Source organism: Amphiprion ocellaris, chromosome 6 (assembly GCF_022539595.1).
Source record: "Amphiprion ocellaris isolate individual 3 ecotype Okinawa chromosome 6, ASM2253959v1, whole genome shotgun sequence".
NCBI lineage: Eukaryota > Metazoa > Chordata > Actinopteri > Pomacentridae > Amphiprion > Amphiprion ocellaris.
In genome coordinates, this window is record NC_072771.1 from 35,099,021 (window position 1) to 35,120,443 (window position 21,423).

A 21,423-nucleotide genomic window follows, 5' to 3' on the forward strand; every position below is an offset into this window, starting at 1 on the left:
GAAATGTCAGATTTTTTATTGCTATTTGTCTCTTTTAAGAAATTAAGACTTTAGAGGTTCAGTTAAAGACTGAAAAGAACAGTGCATCACATTGATCATGTAAAACTGTAACCTGCAAAATATAGTGGAATAAGAAGAACTGAGCAGCAGCAGAACCATGAAACACTCTAGTAAAGTATAAATACCTCAAAACTGTGGTAAGGTACAGTACAGAGTAAATGTATGTAGTGAAGACGGTTAAACTGGACTGTATATTTAATATCCAATTCGTTTTTTAGTATATTTTTGACAAGACAGAGGAATTAAAACGTGAAGACTAAATAAGATAGAAGTTAATTTGATCCAGTCAGCAAGCACTTTGGATTTAACTGCTGCTTCGTCTCAACACTCTTTGGCTCATTTTTTGCGCTCCTCGATCTGCTCCACCTCACTAGACTCGTCGACCACTTTGCCGTTGATCATTGTCTGGGTGACGACTTTTACGATCTTCCTGGTCCTCACTTCAGGGTCTTCTGTAACGCAGGAGTGAACCAGAGTTAGTCACATTAATACTTAACGTCTGTGAAAACGATCATTAACAGTGTAAGAAAAATACTGTCTGCATGAGCAGTTTGTCATTTTGAGGTTACGAAGCTGCACTGAAATCTAACGCTGCGACGGCTTTGGCCAACAAAAATGCAACAGAGGATTCATATTTGCTTGGTGCTGTTTTAGTCAGCATCTTTTCCTGATCCTGTGTGGGTATCAAGTGAACCCATGTGGGCAAAAGAAGGAGTCTGAAAAACATATGAAACCAGACTAACTATCAGCAACTGTAACAGAAAGAGAAGACAACAGTAGATGAATATATCTATTGAAAAGTTGCAGATTTCCCCACTTCATCCCAACAAATGTGGCCTTGGGTGTGACACTGAATACCGGATCTGATAAGACTAAAGAAACAGAAGATGCAGGTGCTTTTCTACATCCTGAAAGAACTGTGAAGAAACTGTAGACAGGACTTCATGTGATGAAACTTTGCACCACAAAAACTGTTGACGTTCAGAAGATTAAACTTACTTTTAGGAGGCAGAGGTGTTTCTTTCACCCTGTGAGACAAAAAAACATGAGATTGTAATAAATGAGAGCAAAGCAGGAAGAAAGTTCACATATCTGATGCAAACAGCCAGTACTAGACGCTTTAAAGAAACAATTTGACATTTTGGGGAATATGCTTATTCTCTTTCTTGCTGAGAGTTAAACAAGATAATTTATACCACTCTCATGTGTTTATAACAAATATAAAATTAGAGCCAGCTGCTTATGGAACACTGTTTAATGCAATATTAACCCTATGAACCCCAAAACCCACTGATGGGTTTTAAAGGCAGGTTGTCTTTAAAGAAGTCGCCAAAATTACACAATTTATCAGAGCCTGAAACTGTAAAAACAGAAAGAATCAGAGGACATTTGAGTCCTTGAAGTAGACCTTGAAGCAGATTCAAGCATTAGATGGCGATACTTCATCAAAATAAGTTTCTTCTATGTGTCTCATGATAAAACTCACCAAAAATAAACTGTTTCCATCTGATTCTGAAGAAAAACTACAAATTCTGAGCTCAGCTGTGACCATCTTTTCTGGTGAAATGGGCTGAATGTCAGGTTGTGTTTACACTAAGCAGGTAGGAGATAATTTTGGAAACCAAAACATTTTTAAATATCTGTAGTAAGTAGAGTCACCGTGTACTTTTTTCCAGTTTTCGTACCATCAGTGGGAACTTTGAGGAATGTTATTGTTGATCACAGTTTTTTTTTTCCACTTTTAGTCAAGGAAATACAGCTTTACTTTTTTTCTAAGCTATGGCATTAAAATTGTGTCATACTGCACTGAAGAGATTTTGAAGTTCTCTCTACTTCTAGTCATGGTTGTGCTGTTTCCATATAAAGATGCAGGACTTCATACTACAGTGGAAAATGAGCTCACAGTGAGTAAAACTGTAAAAATGTGAGAGGAGGAAAAAAAACGTCCAGAAATTATTTGGGATTCAGAGGGTTAAAAAAAGAGTACATGAATAAATATTTATATGGAATAAATATTTATATGAAGCAATGTCTGAAAGTTATGAGGTTCCATGTCATAAATACAAGCAGTCCTTTGAAAATATGTTCCTTTGTAAAAGCAAACCCCCTCCTTTTTTTTTTTTTTAGATTTTTAGTATCTCACTGATTTATTTCAGACTCTATTTAATAGCCATGCTTAATTATTTCGTATGAATATTCATCCAAACATAAACAGTATTCCATAGCTGATGGCTAGCTTAGCTTTAGCTGTGTCCACAATCTAATCTGTGCAAAATGTGTCAAAACGAATTAAACATTTGAGATCTAATGTGTTTAAGGTCATTACTGGGCTTTAGAGTTGCTGGAAAGCAGATTTGGTTATGTTTTCAACAACACTAGACTAGTTGTTGCCACCTGTTTCCCGTCCTTATGCTAAGCTAAGCTAATTGTCTGCATGCTGAAGTCTTTTAATTGAATGGATCTGTTCCTTAAATTTAGGGTGAATAATACATGCACCTGAATGACTACTAGAACTGTCATACAAGAATCGAAGGTGGTTTGATGCTACCTAAATACAAACACACAGAAACTCTTGTTCTTACAGAATGTATGTAGTTTCCTGCCCTCACTTACGTTTCTTCTCCTTCCAGCAGCCTCCTGTAGGTGGCGATCTCCATCTCCAGGTTCTGCTTGATGCGCAGCAGCTGCTCGTAGTCGGTCTTGTTGCGCTGCATGTCGAGACGCAGCTGAGATAACTCGTCCTCCAGCTGCGTCAGCGTGGCCTGAAGACGGTCCATCTCCACAGAGTACTTGTGTCCCGTTTCTCCCAGGTTTCCCTCCAACACGGCGACCTGTGAACACGACACACAGCTGATGATCAGTGACAGCAGGTAACATGTTGTCCTCTACATTACAAAGCAATGAAAATCAGGCAGGATTGTTCTGAAACGCCGATTAAAGGTGCATCCTGTATAAATCCTTTCTCTACAGGTGATTCATTATTACTCTGCCAAGGAACGTATGTGACGATCGCCATACGCTTGCCTGTCTGTCTGTCTGTCTGTTAGCAACATTACTCAAAAACGGATTAACGGATTTGGATGAAATTTTCAGGGAAGGTCAGAAATGACACAAGGACCAAGTGATTCGATTTTGGCAGTGATGCAGCTTATAGTCTGGATCTACGGATTTGTTAAATATTTCTGTATCATTGTGAGATAGCGGCACAGAGTCACTGTAACTATGACAAGTGAACACTACGTCAGCTGCCTGCTGATGATCACATGATTGCGATCCTACTAAAAATCAACTGCTGTAGGCTTATCGAGACTTATCCATTGGAAATGATACAAGGAATAACTGATTAAATTGTGGGGGTGTTTCTGAGTCCCATCAATTCCCGCCGCCTGCTACATATTTAGGTCACGCTCTTCGGTATCTGTACATAACGTACACATTCATAACACACACTTGTGTTCAGCACTAGGCCATTTTGTTTGTGGGTACATCTATATTAAATGGCCACATTCTATAGTGTCGTGATTTCTGCCACAAATTTTTTTTCATCTGTCGAAAATGATACGACTGAGCAGCCTTGATGGAGTACTGCTCTCTGAGTGCTTTTCTTGTTCAGAACTTTATTTCACTTTTACCTGCATGGTTTAATCTGAATCTTAAAAATAACAATGAGGGCTTTAAGATCAAGAGGTTTGACAGACAGATATTTTCATTTTAACACACAGCAGGTGGTGTATGATTGGTTTATTAGACCAAAACAAAGAGCTGAAAGTAAAAAAAAAAAAAAAAAAAAAATACTCTGTAGAGCTGAAAACTGCAGACATTGTTGATGTTTCTCTGCTGGTTTCACACAATGACCAACTCCTATTACAGTCGATATAGTTATTTGATGCATTGTTTTTTGAAAATATTTTAAAGTGCGACTGTAAATGTGAGAGACTTCCCCTTTAAATGGTAGCACAGGCGACATGTAACATTAACAATAAATGTGAACACCGATGGTGATGAAAGGTTAAAGCTTTTGGATAAACTTAGACTGCTGCTGCATCAAGGGAATTTTTTCAAAGACGTTTTAGCCAGGCCCCAAAGAGAAATCATTAGCGACAAAATGATCAGAACTGAGGATAAAAACAGTCTAAACTAGAATTTTGAGCTATTTTGCCTTTATTATAGTGAAAGCTGCAGAGGTGACAAATAGCAAAGGAACGTGAGCCATCAAGGGACCACTGAACCAATTTTTTTAAATTATGGTTTCACTTACTCCAGTATAACCGACATTTTTATTCATCAAATTATGACAAATAACATGAAAGGGCATTGATTTTTGAAATACAGTAACACAGACTCATTATCTTTACTGTACGTGGTTCGATCTTGCTGTCATCACTCTTGAAAGGCAAAGACAATCCATCTCTCATTTTTATCACCCGGCGCTGCTTTGTGTGTTTACCTGCTGAGCTCATCCACTCAACTGGAGATACGAGAGACTGTCAGCGCCATAATATGTCTGCATTCAATACTGTGTTCTCACTATCAGGTTGAGCAAACATCCGAGATCTATATCTGCCTCCACTGAACACCTCTTTATGCTGCTTAGTCTGTGTTCAAATGCAGCGAAGATGCAGGCAACATATTGACTTGTTTGAGTCTATGTCCTATCACACTGATTGATTACAGGAGTACAATAAATTTGCTGTGTACAGTATGTTGTACCTCTATGCATGTAGCTCTTTGTTGACAAGAGAAAGCAGCTGTTATCTATAGACGGTGTCGACAACTGTGCAGTGCAGAGGAGGAGCTGGTAGAGGATTGGTTGTTAATGTGCCATTTTACAAGCTTTCTAGGAACTGCATCTCTCCATTTCCAGCTAGAACAGTCATTTACCACATTAACAATGTCTAGACTGTATTTCTGATTCATTTAATGTTATCTTCATTGAAAAAAATTATTTTCTTTCAAAAATAAGGACATTTCTAAGTGACCCCAAACTTCTGAACAGTAGTGTAGCATACGCCGATCAGCCACAGCATTCTGACCACTGACAGGTGACATGAATAACATCGATCATCTGGTTATATTACAACGTTCTGCTGGGAAACCTTGAGTCCTGATATTCATGTGGATGTCTGACATGTACCACCCACCTAAACATTGCAGGTCAAGCAACCAACCAGTCCCCCTTCCTCATAGCAACAGCAGTCCTTGATGGCAGTTGTCACCCTCAGCAGGACAATGCATCCCGACACACCACAAAAACTGCTCAGGAGTGGCCCAAGAAGAGTTAAGGTGTTCACCCAGGTTCCACACTCCCCAGATCCAAATCTTAGTGAGCATCTATGGGATGTGCCAGCATAAGCCTGATAGGTATAGGTCCCACCCTGCAACCCAGAGAATTCACTGCCACCATCCCCAGAGGTCCTGTGTCCATGCCCCACTGGGTTAGAGGAGTTTTAGCAGCACGAAAGGGGACCAACACAATACTGGGAAGGTGGTCATAATGTTCTTCCTGTATATATAAGTTGTACTGTACCTGTTTGCGAAGACTGTCGAGTTCGACCTCCAGAGCCTGCAGGAAACGTCGCCTCTCACTGAGCTCACTTTGAGCACAACGCAAAGCCTCATTGCTTTCTTTGACCTCCGACTGAACTGCCTCCAGCTGTGGATACACATCAGGATAATATGTCAACCTTTGTAAGGTGTGTAATAGACAAAAAAAGACAATTATTGCTGGTTCATGCAGACCTTCTTGAGGTACCAGGCCTCAGCCTCCTCCTTGTTCTTGCGAGCGATGCCCTCATACTGGACCCTGAGCTCAGCCAGGATGGCCCCCAGATCAGGACCCTGAGCTGCATCCACCTCCACGTTCACCTGCTCATTGGCCAGACGCAGCTTCACCGAGCTCATCTCCTGCAATCATACAAAATACAGTAAGAACAAACACAGTTTATTGATATGTCTTCCTGTAGATGTAGTACATTTAAAATCCTGATTATAAGAGATCTCTGTTGATGAGATCTGATTTTAAACACTAACTTGTCTCCTTGAGTTATTGATAGTCTTAATGTATTATGGTGACTAGGAATCGAGTTTGCTATGCTGTACAGGGATTTCAAGGGAGTTTTACTTAATTTTTCAGGTGATTTCTGTTAAATTGTGCCTTTGCTAAGCCCTTCTTTTCTTCTGTGACTGTTACTACATCTGTGTGGTTTTCCAATCCAACTGCATGTATGGAGTTAATGCCGATAAAAGTGGTACTTTTACTGTTTCAAGTCCATAACTGTTCATTTCAGAGAGAAGTACATGAAGTGACAACTGTTGCTAGCGGGTATTAGAAGTTGTAACTTGCTAGTCACCAGGGACAGGTACACAACTTTTAACAGTGTCTTAATCCATCCATCCATCCATCTTCTACCGCTGATCCGGGTCGGGTCGCGGGGGCAGCAGCTTTAGGAGGGAAGCCCAGACCTCCCTCTCCCCGGCCACATCATCTAGCTCCTCCCGGGGGACCCCAAGGCGTTCCCAGGCCAGCTGGGAGACATAGTCTCTCCAGCGTGTCCTGGGTCTTCCCCGGGGCCTCTTCTTAAAATAGTCACATATAAGGTGAAACAGTTTAATGACTGTAATCATTTTGGGTGTAAGTAGATGAGTTTTTATTCCGTTTCCAACACAAAATCTGCTGTTCTGTGCGACAACGTCAGAAATCCCAGAACTGACTAAAATGTAAATATGATATTTCATCAGTTGGACTCAAATAATTCAAATGGTTATTTCCAAAGTAGTGGTTTTAGTGCAATATTAACTGTATGTGTCTCCTACATGATTTGCTGCAGTGCAGGGATCAACAAAAAGAGCAAAGACCAAAGAATTCTGTCCTAAAAAAGACAGTAGCTTTGGAAGACAACCACTTATATCTCATATATACTTGTTAATTATTCCAAAAAATGGGAATTTATAGTTTGAAAATAGTTGAAAATTGAAATATTAAAATATGCATCGATCTCGTACAATGTTGACTCCCCTTTTGTGGAGTTAAACAATGAGAACAAATGCAGACAAAAAAAAAAAAAAAAAGAAAATTGAAGATGTTTTTGGTGCATTGAGTTTTGATGCAAATACAACTGGGGCCAAACTTCACAATCTGGGAATAAATGTGTTTATATTGCAGTTGTTATGGATTGATATAAAAGATTTTGTTTTCTCTAACAAAAGCAGGTCTCAGCTCACTCTGTTCATCAGGGAGATCAGCTGCAGCTGAAGTAGAGCTCAGCTGTGGGTCGTTGGTGATCAGCCTGGCTGGGAGACTTTATAAAGAGGTTTTTCACTCTCAGGTCAGTTTGGGTGGGGAGGCTCAGAAGGTCCAGCACCATCAGCTGGATTTCTTTGGGAATACTGTCTTTGAGTGTCTGAATCAAGTTATTCTCTGCTTGTTTTTTCAAAGAACTCCTCACAAAAGTCACATATAAGTTGTGTTTTTGGTCATAAACTGCAGCTGTTCTATTCTTTTGATAGATTCAGTGGGTGCTAGTTGGGACAAATCTCACTATCACCTTTTGGAAAACAAAGATTTGTTTTTACTTTGAACCCCATTTTGAGTGTGCAATTTTTATTAGTTTCCCCATTTACAACCTTAGATGTGTTGTGTTCTAGGGGGAGGAAACATAACACACCGCAAAGCAGCACATTCTGTAAGTTACAATGAGAAAACAGGATATTTACCCCATTTACTGTTTGGTTTTAGTATTCTGGTGTTTGAAGATCCAGATAAATCGACAAATTTGGCAGAAACATTTCTCAAATGCAGGACTGAACTGCTACTTTAACTTTTTAAATCTGATATAGCTGTTATCAGATGTGTTAGTCAAGAATGAAGCTTTTTCTAACCTTTTAATTTACCTAATTACATGCTAATTGTTGTTGTTGGAAGTAACACTGCTACAGTGGGAAGCTAGGAAAACAAGCAAATGTTCGTATTCATGTCCGGGCACACAGTTTATTTAAATCTCTTTGGTGAAAGTGAGTAAAATGTTGATGAGTAACCATCACAAAGGCCCAGAGTTTCCATTTAATATCGCTCACTGTGTCTAATTTACTGTTGGCTATTTAACAAGTCAAACTGTTTGTAGGGCAGACGTGTGTTAAGTTCAAACTGTGCCGTGGTCATTTTAAATTTGGAATCAACTAGACAATAATAACATGTGACCTCACAGTTTACAGTTAAAGGCTTTTATTGACCACTTCCATCCAGTCTGTGACGCAGGCTGGTAAACTTGTAAACAGCCTGAACACCACACCAGTTTTAATTTATTACCAATAAAATGAAACCAGCCTCCGTCATTGTTAAGTAGGTGCTACTGGAATGAAGTCAGCTCCAAATCCTGCCCTGATGTCAGAACTTTTCTAATACAGAAACTCCAGTAACACCTGTTACACCAGAACTTAAATACACTGATGCTCTGTTTTATTGCTCTCAAGAAATCTCACTTCATTGTAAATGTTTACATGACAATTTTTTTTCATTCATGAGACAAGAAAACACCTAATTTGGAGCTGTTTCACAAATAATGTTTACCTCACCTCTGTAAGATGAATACATGAGATATTGCTTAAATATACATACAATATAGATTTATAGTTGACTGCATGAAACCTCACCTTTGATTTTCTTTTCCTTTTCGTTATCTGCATTATTGACTGTCTATTCTATATCTAATTTAAATCTACACTACTGTTCAAAAGTTTGGGGTCACCCAAGCAATTTCATGCTTTATAAACATAACATAACTGCACAAGGGTTTTCTAATCATCAATGAGCCTTTCAACACCATTAGCTAACACAATGTAGCATTAGAACACAGGAGTGATGGTTGCTGGAAATGTTCCTCTGTACCTCTATGGAGATATTCCATTAAAAATCAGCTGTTTCCAGCTACAATAGTCATTTACCACATTAACAATGTCTACACTGGATTTATCATTCATTTAATGTTATCTTCATTGAAATAAAACTGCTTTTCTTTCAAAAATAAGTACATTTCCAAGTGACCCCAAACTTTTGAACGGTAGTTTATTTCTGTTTTTTTGTTCTAATTATTCAGGATATAAGACTGTTGTGGTTCCTTCATATTCCCATAATTACTGTTTATTCTACTTATCTCTAATGGTTCCTGATCAACTAATTTTTGCACCACCTCAGCATATAGTAGAGACCTTTCATTGCCGACACATTCTACATCCTGGACACCACGCCTGCCTGTCTAAACACACACTGGACGAGCTCATATGCTCCTGTGTTGTGTACATGGGTGTTATCTTGCTGTCTTCAAGCACTGTACTCACAAAGACAAAGGGTGTGTCTGTCCACTTCACATTATCATGTTTCAGACACTGAACACTGTTAAACCCTCATGGCCTGACTGAGCGAACACACAAACTGGCACAGAGCTGGTTTATATCAGCTTCTTGCCAAAATTCTATCAAATCGAGGTGCAGAAAACGTACTTTCATGCTGCTCAGAGATCCCACTGTGTTCAAAGACATCCCTCACCTAAACGTGGCTACGTTTGACGTCTTCTAAAGTGAGTCTATTGATAAGTAAAAGTTGACTGATCATGTCTGTTGTGACCTCCACCTCAGCAGAGATCTCACCTCGTCATGATTCTTCTTGAGGAAGTAGAGTTCCTCCTTCAGGCTGTCCAGGTCTCCTCGCAGAGTGGCGATAATCTGGTCATGGTCCGACTTCGCTCTCCTCAGAGCCTGACAATCCCTCTCTACCGACTGGCACAAGGTGGCCTCCGCCTCCCATCTGCAGGAGCAAAAAGAGAGGAAAGAACATCAACAGCAAACATGTGCAACACATCTGATAATATTATGACATTTGAAATTACTGCAAATGTGTTATTTAATCCAGAATTTATGCATCTTCAAGTCTTCCATACGCGTGGATCAAAATGTAGGATGTCTGCTGCACAAATAGTACGATTTTTAACCCAGTTTCCACATCATGATTCACCTTAATCCAAAGGTGGTTAGCAAACGAAAAAAATAATCGGGATGGATGGGTGAAATTTACGATGTAGCAGCAGCAAATAGAAAAACAGTTTGAATAAAAAGAGAAATTAATTTTAATCTCATCCTACTGCCTCATTATTGGATTAGCAATAGACAAGTTAAATCTGCAGAAGACTCAATATTTTTCCATCCACGTGTGTAGAGGAGTTTTATAGCAGAAGTTATTAAAATCTGGGTTTTTGAAAAAGATATTGATGACTTAAAAGGTTAAATTTAATGAAAATTGCTTGTGGAAAAAGTGTATGGATTACATACTTGAAATAAAAATATTAATACCACATTGTAAAAATTCTTCATTATAAGTAAACAAAACTGCATTCAAAATATTTGTAAGTAAATAAATTGATTAAGGGTCTAAAGAAAGATGGTTGTTAAATACTGATGCAGTGAAAATGGATTTTAATGTTTTGGTCAAATTGAAGCTACTTTGTAATTGGATATGCTGTTTTATAGTATAATTTATGGAAAAGTATCACATTTTTGCATGCAAAAGGTTCATTTTGAAATGACTAGTCACCACAGATTAATGTAATGTTAATAAATGTCCCTGAAATGTGATGGATTACCTGTAGAAAGTGGCACAAATCAGAATACTCAAGTAAAATACCGCAAAACTGTAGTTGAAGGAGTAAACGTACGTTGTTAATTGGACATTAGAGGCACAAATTCAGGGTAGAAACTATTCAGGAAATCCCAGAATGACGTGAAAAATGGCGAGCAAACTCCTCCAAAGACCTGCATGTAAGCTCCACATGCACTTCGCTGTGAATGTCATAAATCACTGTCAATTGATGTATCACTCCATCGCATCAGGCCACAGAACACGCCATCAACACACTGTGAAAAACAAATGCCAGCAGTGGGTGTTTCCTGACTCTGCCACCTTTCCCTTCAGCTTCCCGTTGCCAACCGCAGACTCTTCAGAAACCAACAGCGTCTTTCTGACCTGCTCCATCTATCACATCCTGCACTAGCTGATGGCTCGGTTGCTCGGTGCCGGAGCACCGTGGGAATGGGGCTCTTATTTCGCAGCCTGACAGAAAGGTCATTTATTCACATTGCCTCGCAGTCTGGCGCTCCCATGTGAACACTCACAAGCAAGTAAAAGAAAGAAAGGTCTGTGTGACACTCACTTGACCCTAAAGTCGTCGGCTGCCAGCTTGGCGTTATCAATCTCCAGCATAATGCGGGCGTTCTCCAGCGTCTTCTTCCTGACCTGAGCAGGTAAATAAGGCCAAAGTTAGTTAAAACCATACAATATGCACTTTTAATAAGGTGCCTAATTTTCTGTATATCATGAAAATATTCCCAATTGTCATTTTGTTTCCTTTAAAGTTTGAAAACACAGATTTTCAAGGCTGATGCTGACCAAGACAATCAAAAGCTGCCCTATTATCTTTAATTCTGTGCTTCAAAGTAGTGGATACATATCAGGTGCACAAGAGAAAAGTCAGAAGAAAGGGTTTAAAAAAAGAAGATGCCAAAACGCTAAATGAATTATCCCAAAATTATGAATTATTAAGTAAACCTTAGATGTTTCAACGTCCTGTCTTTATCAAGTAATGTTTAATCTGTCAACACAAAACTCAGAGGTAGATTTCATATGAAACTCTGCAACCAAAGTGAGTTAACACCTGTCAGCCTGGAGGTCCCTGTACTGGGACATATTTACTAAAATAATAGTATTCTTAAAATGGATGTGGCATTTGTTGAACTTCATGTGTGACGCATCAAATTTTATACAGTTGCAGATGATATTTGTTAGACCATCTTCATAACATCAGGCTGTTATTTACATTTTTCATGAGGCACTAGGTTAAAATGGCCATTAGAGCTGCAGTTGTTTACCTGAAGACAAGGACAATGATGCTTTTTTAATTTTAAGATTCTCCTAACTGTCTCTTCATTCACACAGAGAAATATCATTCATTCAACTTCAAAGTTTTGCAGCTGTTACTACATAAAATTAGGGATGTTTTTCAGGTAGATATTTCAAAAACCAGCCTTGGAGTTGAGGTGTTAAAGTGAACTCTGATCCGCTGAACACTGACCTCCTGTCCGATGGCATGCGCCTGTGCCATCATGCCCTCGATGTCGTGTCCCTTCGGCGCTCTCTCCAGCATCAGCTGCTTGATCTGGACCTCCAGCTCAGCGTTGGACCTCTCCAGCGACCGAACCTTGTCCAGGTAGTTGGCCAGCCGGTCGTTCAGGCCCTGCATGGTCTCCTTCTCGCTGGTGCCGACGCCGAGGCCGTTGTAGGAGAGGTTGGTGGCCAGCATGTTGAGGCCGTTGCCCACAGAGAAGGAGCGGGACAGGGACAACGTGCCGCCGGTGGACAGCGGGGAGACGGAGGGTTTGGGCCGGAAGCTGCGTCCGCTGTCCCTCACAGACATGCTGGAGAAGGAGGGCTGACGCACAGAGTAGCTGCGCACGGAGAGAGTGGAGGCCATGGTGTCCACTGCAGGACATTCAGATTAGTTAGTGTTATCAGCCTGATGCTTTATCTTTATTGGCAGTTATTTTGCAAAACTTTCATGGGTGTTTGGCATCTGTAGTTTTCTGCTTCTCTGTCATCTTTCTGTGGTTGTTTTGTGTCTCTGTAGTCAGTTCGTGGCTCTTTGTGAGTCTCCTGATGCACTGTGCCAGTGTGTCTAACCTACTAAATGGTGAGACTGTGGTTAATTTTACAGATGACATGAAAAATATAAACGCTTAATCCTAAACATTATGATTCTGTTCTTCTTGAGTCATGTAAGATAAGATGTGATTGAACTTTATTAATCTAGAAGGACATTCTTTATGAAACTCTTTCAAAAGAATTCTCTTAAAAAATTATAATAATAATAAGGAAGATCTTGCAGATTTCAAAGCATCCCTCAAATTCAATTTTAAATTTGCCTCTTCCTGTGCAAAACAGAAAGCTGTATCCCTCATTCAGTGGTTATTTGATGGATAAGACAGACAAAAAGACTCAATCTCTACTTACATGGAGCTCAGTTCTTTGATAAGTCTTCCCTTGTCCTGCTTGCTCAGGTTTTTGCCCCTGGTGGTGCAACTGACTGCTGTTGCTGGACCAGATTTCACAGGTGAATCCGGCTGCAGAGGCACGACTGTCTTTGTTGGGGAGGAGCCACTGATGTGTCCAATCCCACTGTGACAAAGAAGAGGACGCAACACGACACTCTGTAGAGTAGTGAGGAAAAATAACTGAGGTGCACATGAGTGACACTAAATCAACATCTCACTTCATTAAATCTTGATTCAAAGAAGGAAATTCAGATGGTCAACACTCCTTTTGCTTGTTTCTTGGAAAAAATAAAACATGTTTGTTACTAAAAGTATTATGTTAGCAGGTGTACTGTTACTGTCAGTGATGGTAACTTTGCTTGTTGTAAGTTTTACCAAAATAAATAATGGAAAAGCTAGAATAGTTGCAGAAATTAAGTCGCTGTAAGTATTTGTGCTGCTAACATGAGATCAGATGTGAAGAAAACAACAAATAGTTTGCTATTATTATGCCATAAATCTACAGTGTATTATCCCCAGCACATAATAGGGCGTTCAGGGCTATATTTGGCCTCATATCTTCAAGCAATGACAACAACCTCCTCGGGTTTTCGTCTGACCTGATTGGTGAAACCGGTGTGGCTCGCTGGCTGGAAACAGGGACCCGGCTGTCTCCACAGTGATCGTATTGAGGCCAGACACAAAGCATTCAGAGCCATGTGAGGAGCCGGTTTCACCTGAGGACGGCCTGGCAGGCCGGGGAGAAACGGGAGGAAGCGGGAACAATGGACGGACAGAATGAACAGAAAGCAAAGACCCCTGAGAAATGCAGGGCGTGGGTCTGACTGAACTGGAAACCTGAGTTATAGTCACACACATTTAATAAGAATCAACCAGCTCCCAGCCCTGTGCTGCGATCGTACAGTATGTAATCCCCTGTTACTGTAGTGTACTGTGACGATTCTTGAGTCCTCTGAGCATTATTCTCCAGGAAAAGATCAGATCCCTCGTAACACTGACCTGGTTTACTGCCTCACATGCTGCATCCACCTAACCCCACCCAGCACAGCCCTGTACTAACTGATTTCACTCATGGACTGTTCATTATTTAGCCCTTTGTGCTGTTTGTGATCTGAATATAAAAGTTGTCCCCTATCTGCCTCTACAGAAATAAAAACACTAACACCCAGAGCTGCACACAACGAGGATGAATCAATCAAGTCAGAAACAAAAAGAAAATCATGTTTTGTCTCCTTAAAGGTTAAATTAGTTGCAGGATTATTGTTTGCATTATTTTATACAGATATTATTGCAATACAACTGAATAAATTCAGTATATATTGTAGAAAACATGGCATATGTAGGAGATAGTTCATGGAAATAGATAATAAAAACTGATTTCTGCAGGTTTAATGCTTCCTCACACTTCTTTATATCTGTTTGAGGTTATTGTTTATGGAAAAAAAAATTCTCAAAAGCTACTACAATGTGGATATACCGCCACCATGTGGCTAAAAATACATACTACATCACAAAAACGTTCTAATCTAATGGCAACTCATTGTAATTTCAATATTACGTTTCAGAATTTCAAAAATTAGACATTTACATTGTGATAAGTACAGATTTTAAAAGACATCCATTATATCTAAAGATATATTAAGATCTGATATTTTGGTAATACAGCCCATGATTCACAGCGTATTTTTGTGTAATTATTCATAAAGGGTACAGTGCTGAATACTAACAGGACGAAAATGGTGTTAATCTAAGGTGTAATTTAAGATTGTAAATGCATCATTACTGTTTAATGTAAATTGCATGTTGTAGTTTCACTCATGACTTTGCTGTTACTGTATGATCTCAGGATACGTCAATAATAGGTTTACTTTTTTTGTGAATTTACAGCAGCAGTTCAGATCTAGTGTGTCAGAGTACAAAACAAACATAGCTTTGTCATGTGCACAGCGACAACAGCTTTAAAATTTGGAGCTATGTTAATTATTTATTGTACAATAAAAAGAAGACACATGGACTGAAATGCTGTGTGGCCTTTTTATATTTTAATTATACAAAACAACTATGTGGTTAACGCCATTTCCTGAAAAACTTCAGTTTGTTACATGATACTGCAACCTGTGTTTACTTAAATACCTCTAAAATAACCCCAAGATGGCCAATTATTACCCCCTTGTCAAACGCGTGGCCCGTGGGCCAAAAGTGGCCCACTAGAGCGTTCAATCCGGCCCATGGGACGACTTTGTAAAGTGTAAAGAGAATACATTACAGAAAATACATTAATTGCAAGTTGCAAATTTGTAAAATTGTAATTCTAAAAATTTCTCGACTTTGACAAGATGTTTTGATCATGAAGCAAAATACTATATTGCTCATTGTTCATTTGGCATTTTGTGCCTTGTTTTTGTAATATTTTGTCATATTTTGCTTTGGTCTTTTTTGTCTGACTTTTGTCATTTGTCTCACGTTTTTGTTGTTTTGTTTCTCCTTTTTATCTCGTTTGTGTTTTTTGTCTTTTTTTATAATTTTGTGTCTTGCTTTATTCATTTTTTGTCTCATTTTGTCTTTTTTTGGTCTCGTTTGTGTTGTTGTTTCTCGTTTTTGTCATTTTTTGTCTTGTTTTTGTTGTTTTTTGTCTCTTTTTTTGTCTGACATTTGTTGTTTTGATCATAAAGTAAAATACTATATCATTCAATCCAGATACCTGCGATTAAATGTTTTGTGTCTTTATAGATCCACTGTGATTTGTAAGTTGTAATGTGTAAATGATAAGCTGAGGCATGTTTTTGAAATTAAACTTATTTTTCCTAAGAAATCATGATGATTTGTAAAAAGACAATTCCTTAAATGTGAACACTTTCAGAATGTGCTTTTTTTTTGCACTAAGACAAAGGAAAAATTTGGAGATGTTGTTAGTTATAGGTTATTATGCTGTGATTTTATTGGTCCGGCCCACTGGAGATCAAATCGGGCTGAATGTGGCCCCTGAACTAAAATGAGTTTGACACCCCTCATCTAGCCTATTAAGCACCACAATCAGTATTCTATTGGTAACCAACTTCATAACAACATTACTCTGTGTTACAAAGCATCGCCAAAGCTTTTTACATACAATTTATAAGATACATGACACATTTCCCTAAAAAAAATAACTAAATCCATCTGTTTGTTATGGTCTGGTGTGTGGTGATAATTGGTGGGTTTATGTTGTCACTAATTCCTCATCCACTCCACTGATTAAAGGTTTGTTAGTGTTACAACTGCGGTCGTTATTGTAGTTTCCTGTGCTGCGTGTGTCCTTTTTATGTCCCTATCATGTATGCAAATAGGGCTGCGCCGCACCACGGTCACGGTTGGACGCCAGGATGACGGCTCGGCACTGGATTGGTTGGCTGTACCAGGACGCCCGCGATATAAAGGCGGAACCGTGACGTCGTCTCCGGGTCAGAGGGTCAGAGGGCGTGGCTACATCCTACCCTGCTTCCAACCTACACGTCAGCACACTTGGGTTCCAGTGATCAGCTGTGATTTAGGGATTTAATATTGAGTGATCGCAGTGAGCAGCCACCTTTTGTTTAACCGTTTTTTTCTCATGTTTAAGTTAGGATAGGGAGGTTAGACTTTGTTGTTCTTTTTACCTTTTTGTTTTTAGCAGATCAGTTTTGGGTTAATAGCTTAGTGGCGTTTTGTTTGTTGTTTTTGGTTTTGCTCACTGTCGCTTTCAGTTACCAGTCCCCATTGTTTCAGTTCTTAAAATATGTGTTGAGAAATAAATACCTAATCTTTTTGCGAAAACGTGTGTTGGAAATGCTTGGGGCCAGGGGAAGGATGCCTCTTCTGTTACGTACAGTGACCCCTAGGCTGGGCGTAACAGTTAGTTAAACTGAAAGTGTCCCTTACTGTAGGTGTTATCATTTCAGCACTATTTTTACTTTTCCACACAAACATGACAATTATCAGACAACATGTACATTCATATTCTCATGTCAAGACAAAAGCAGAAATGCTAGAAAAGCAGCAAAAATCATTATTTTTAAAATAAAATTGTTTTTAGGAGTGTAAATGTGCTGATCCTTCTTGTTTCTAGCTTTGGTTTGGGTTCCACCAACTCTTAAAAGCTGATACATGTTCTTGATGGGAAAGAATATACAGTACATGTGCAACACACAGCCCAAATAATTAGTTACCAGAAGCTAAACTGGATGGCAATTATAGGTTCATAATTATAGGGAACCTCTTTTTGAGTAAAAACCGTGACTGTGGCAGCTTGTACCATGTATTAAGCACAACTTAAGTGGTTTCAGTTTATCAAAAATCTGAGTATAATATTCCAAACATTAAAAAAGCGTACCCACTGGGTATACTTTTAGAAAATGTTCTGATTTTTTATCTGTAATTGAGAGCAGAATGCATTAGGACCACTTGAACAATATTTAAACAGCCATCGGTAGATAATTGCAGCAATTCCCACATAATGTACAGAACTAAAATGGACAAGTGCAGAGGTCAAACCATTTATTTCATATCTGTAATACATCTGAATGCACCAGATTGGCATCCTCTTTATTCTTTTATTGGTTTAACAAGACAGGAAGCTAATGTGAATGCCAGGCCTGTCCTGGAAATTTGTAGTCCTGTGGTTCGTTTTCCTATTTTTCCATCTGGACAGGACAACTTAACTTCTCCTAGTCTGTCTTTGGAAATATGAGGAAGCTAAATAGTCTTCAAGCAGCTAATTTTAGAGGGTTTCTTCTTCTGACAAAGTAATCCCAAGTTATTCTCAGCATCCTCAGTCTTCAGGTGTGCTGTTCTGCCACCATCTATACCTGACATGCAGCACTTTGTGCCCCCAGCATGCCTCAGGAGAGTGATTTAGACCCTAGCTCCAGCTTCTTATAAATCAACCTGAAGTGCTGTGATATTTCAAAAGCCGTTGTCGTCCCCCCAAAATAAACACTTTCTGGGAACCTGCTGCGGAGTCCTGTGTTTATTTTTGCATAGTGCACAGTTGGCCGTCAGCCTGGGTGAAGTGAATCATAAGTTTCAGCTATTTCCTTGCTTTTTGTCAGCCCTCCTGCTCTCCTGTGCTACTGTAAGAATCATAGTTTACACATGAAAAAGAGGGCTCTCTGTTTATTTCTCAGAATTTCTATAGCACACTATATACTCACCCGTAGTCCAGAGTCAAATAAATTCACTTTCCTTTGTTTTGGCTTTGTTTGGAAACTTGATACTGAGTCCAGTTGTGTGGAGCCTTTATAGCCGGGGTTAAATGGTAGGCCTGTGCAGTATCCACAGTTAAACAAAACACCATAGGCCACAAAGTAAATTCACTGTGGTCCAGTTTGCCTAAAGAAAGGACTTTTCACCTAAAACTGTTCACCCATGTAGTGTTAACCATCACGCTATTTGTGTTATTGATGTGATCCAGCTTTGAAACCTCTTATGGTCCAGTTATGAGCGACAAATTTAGACCCTCTGACTTGAGAGGAGATTAAATTGTTGTTTTTTTTTCTTGTGTCACCAAACAGCTGATGGATGGCATGACATTTAGATAAGTGTTTCCAAAAATAAGCAGCTGCTGTTGGAGGAAAACTTACCAAGCATGCTGACGAGACAGCTGGATGGCACCATCAAAAAAGTTTGAAAACCTGGGGGAAAAAAATCGAATGTGCTATGAATTAATCTAACAGTCAGGTTACAGTTAACTAAAAGCTAAACTAAATGCCATATTAAGTGTATTCTTCTTAGTTAGTGACTGCTGTCATTGCTAACTAGCTTTCCATTATCACACTGCAGTTTAAAGCGATAAGTGAAGGATTTTCCACTAAAATTAATAGAAATGATTGCAATGAGGCCTAGGTCACATTAGATGAAGGTGAATAAAATCAGTTTTCTCATTTCTTACCTCCTACTGTTAATTTCTTGACTGTTATGACAAAGCTGTAACTTTCAATAAATCATAACGAGCTAAACCCTGATATTGTGACACAGACTCTCATGCAATAGAGTCTGAATGGAAACAAAGACATCAGCCACCTGAAAAAGAAACAACAATAATCATGCTGATACATTTTTTCTTTTACACATTTCATCAAAGAGCCAAATTGTTCAACTGCAAACTGATTAAAGCAGGATTTGGAAATAGGTGAATTTGTGGATTGCTAAGAATGATCACAAGCTGAATTAAATAGTCGATTAGTACCCAATTTTTGATTCATACAGTTTTTCATATCTGTTTTAAATAAATTTGAAGGATATTGTGCTGAAAAAAATATTTTTCCTAACTTAACTCATACTAGTTGCCCTGTTAAGTTAGCACAACATAGAACCACAACAGACACTTTAATCAGAAATATGCCAGATCGAAATTAACCTTAATTATGCTTTAATATGTTGGACATATTAAATTAGACATTCTTATGCCATTCCAACTTGTAAGTGTTCTTAAACTGTGAGTGACATTAGATTATTTATAGGAAAAATGAATGAACTTTCTACTTACAGAATAAGAGGAACCAAGAATTATCACTTGACATATGAGTGGATGAAAGATTTTTACAACCTTCTTTTGCAGTGTAGTAATTTGTAACATGAAAAGTTAATAAAAAAGGTTTTGTTATCAAAAGATATCCATTTAATTGAGTATTTTATTTAGATACAAGTAGGCTTCTGCAGTTTTTTTTACAAGACAGTTCAAAAAAACTTGATAAACTCTTGATGCTACTGTCTTTCATGAAGGAAAGCACAAGACTTTTTTGTACGGTCTGTTACACTATCAATCTAAAGAAAAGACGAGCTTATCAGGAGATGGTGAAATGTAAAGTTGTGTATCATCTGCATATAGTTACATTAGCTCTAAACTCGCTCCTACGCAGTACATGAGCAAGGACTTTCTGAGCCTATTTTTTCCTCTACTTGATAAGTTTTCTTCCAGGAGATAATTTTACAGTGTACTTTTGAAAATTACTATCTACTATCTTTTATTAAAGCACTGAAACTGAGACATTATCACACTCATCAGCCATTCAGATACTTTGCATAGCATCATCAGTGGAGTCAAATAATATCCTCAAGTGGAGCGGTTGGAGGGAAAAAAACCTACAAAAAAAAATTCCAAGACCCTGCCAGCATATGGCAGCATCTGAGGAGGAGGAGGAGGGTGCTGATGAAGATAGCTCATATTGCAATCTTCCACAGAGGTTTTGTTGACTGTTGTGCAGGGGAGAGCTCATCAGCGTGAAGGAGGGAAATGTGAATACGTGGAGAAGAAGGGGCACTGCAGTGTATCTGCTCATTAGGCGGCCGACGCTGTAATTCAGCGAGCGAGCAGCTCTGCAATCAGGGGCCTATTCATTAGCATGGGGGGCCCGCTTTCATCTGCAACCACTTGAGGCTGCCAATCACAGAGGCGGACGCATGACAGCATGACAAAACGAGGCGGCTTGAACGCTCGAGGGATGCTTGTGCATGGAGAGAGACATGCCTAAACGCTGCCTTCAAGCGCTAGTATCTGAGAGGGGAAGAAAATGTGGGTTTTTACAGTGTAGTGCTGGCAGGTGGCCCAAACTGTGTCAGCCTGATAATCATCTCTGCTCTGCATGAAGACAGCTTTTGTTCTAAGATTTCACGAGGAGCAGCGTCGCTTTCCTGAACAGGTTTCCTCCCAGATTGAACTGATTGAAAGCGATTGATTAGAGGAAAGTTTCCTTTAAAGTTTTGGAAAGAATTAAAGTCCTTCACGTACGCAGATATACAGCACACTGGTTCATGAAGACTCACAAACATGCAGCTAAGAAGCTCACAAACACCTGGTGTAGTCAACGTTGGGGTATCTTTAGCTAAACCTCTGGGCGTTATTAAAGCACCATTGTGTCTATGTTTTTATCTACTGCAGCCATGTCAAACTGACTTTCCTGCTCCTCTAAAAGCAAATATCACTGTCCCTCCAATCTCTGTTAATGTAGATGTGATCTCATGGTTCCAGATGGAAAACTAGCAAAATACATAAACAACAAAACAATCCTGTAAAGGGGTGATTTTATGAAGGGAAATAAGCTTCTTCACTGTCCTGCAGAGAGTTAGATGAGAAGATTGACACCTCTCCTGTGTGTTATTATTAAAATGAAGCTACAGCTAGCAGCTAGTTAGCTTAGCATAACTAGAAAGGCTGGAAACATGATCCCAGAAAGCATCTGTAGGCGATAAATGCATCTTCAAAGCTTAGGAATCATTTAATCAGGGCAAGAAAAGTGTGACAGACTCCTGACTTAA

At 39.1% G+C, this 21,423-nt stretch overlaps 1 protein-coding gene across 1 annotated transcript; it reads right to left on the minus strand.

Moving 5' to 3' along the window:
- On the minus strand, positions 1-13,263 carry LOC111580401 (keratin, type I cytoskeletal 18-like). The gene is made up of 9 exons (XM_023288131.3): positions 13,112-13,263; positions 12,177-12,583; positions 11,259-11,341; positions 9,703-9,859; positions 5,800-5,964; positions 5,588-5,713; positions 2,674-2,891; positions 1,060-1,088; positions 1-512 (listed from the first exon to the last, which is right to left on the minus strand). Exons 2-9 carry the CDS (start codon positions 12,573-12,575, stop codon positions 397-399), a joined length of 1,293 nt encoding a protein of 430 aa, XP_023143899.1. The 5' UTR covers positions 12,576-12,583; positions 13,112-13,263; the 3' UTR covers positions 1-396.
- Between the last annotated feature and the right edge of the window lie 8,160 nt (positions 13,264-21,423).

Bases quoted from the DNA above. Each gene is read 5' to 3' on its own strand.
- LOC111580401 (XM_023288131.3), bottom strand. From the start codon at position 12,575: ATGGCCTCCACTCTCTCCGTGCGCAGCTACTCTGTGCGTCAGCCCTCC. The intron at 5,965-9,702 runs GTGAGATCTCTG...GTATGATTGCAG, and splicing joins TCAAGAAGAATCATGACGAG to GAGATGAGCTCGGTGAAGCT. The intron at 5,714-5,799 runs GTCTGCATGAAC...GTGTATCCACAG, and splicing joins AGGCCTGGTACCTCAAGAAG to CTGGAGGCAGTTCAGTCGGA.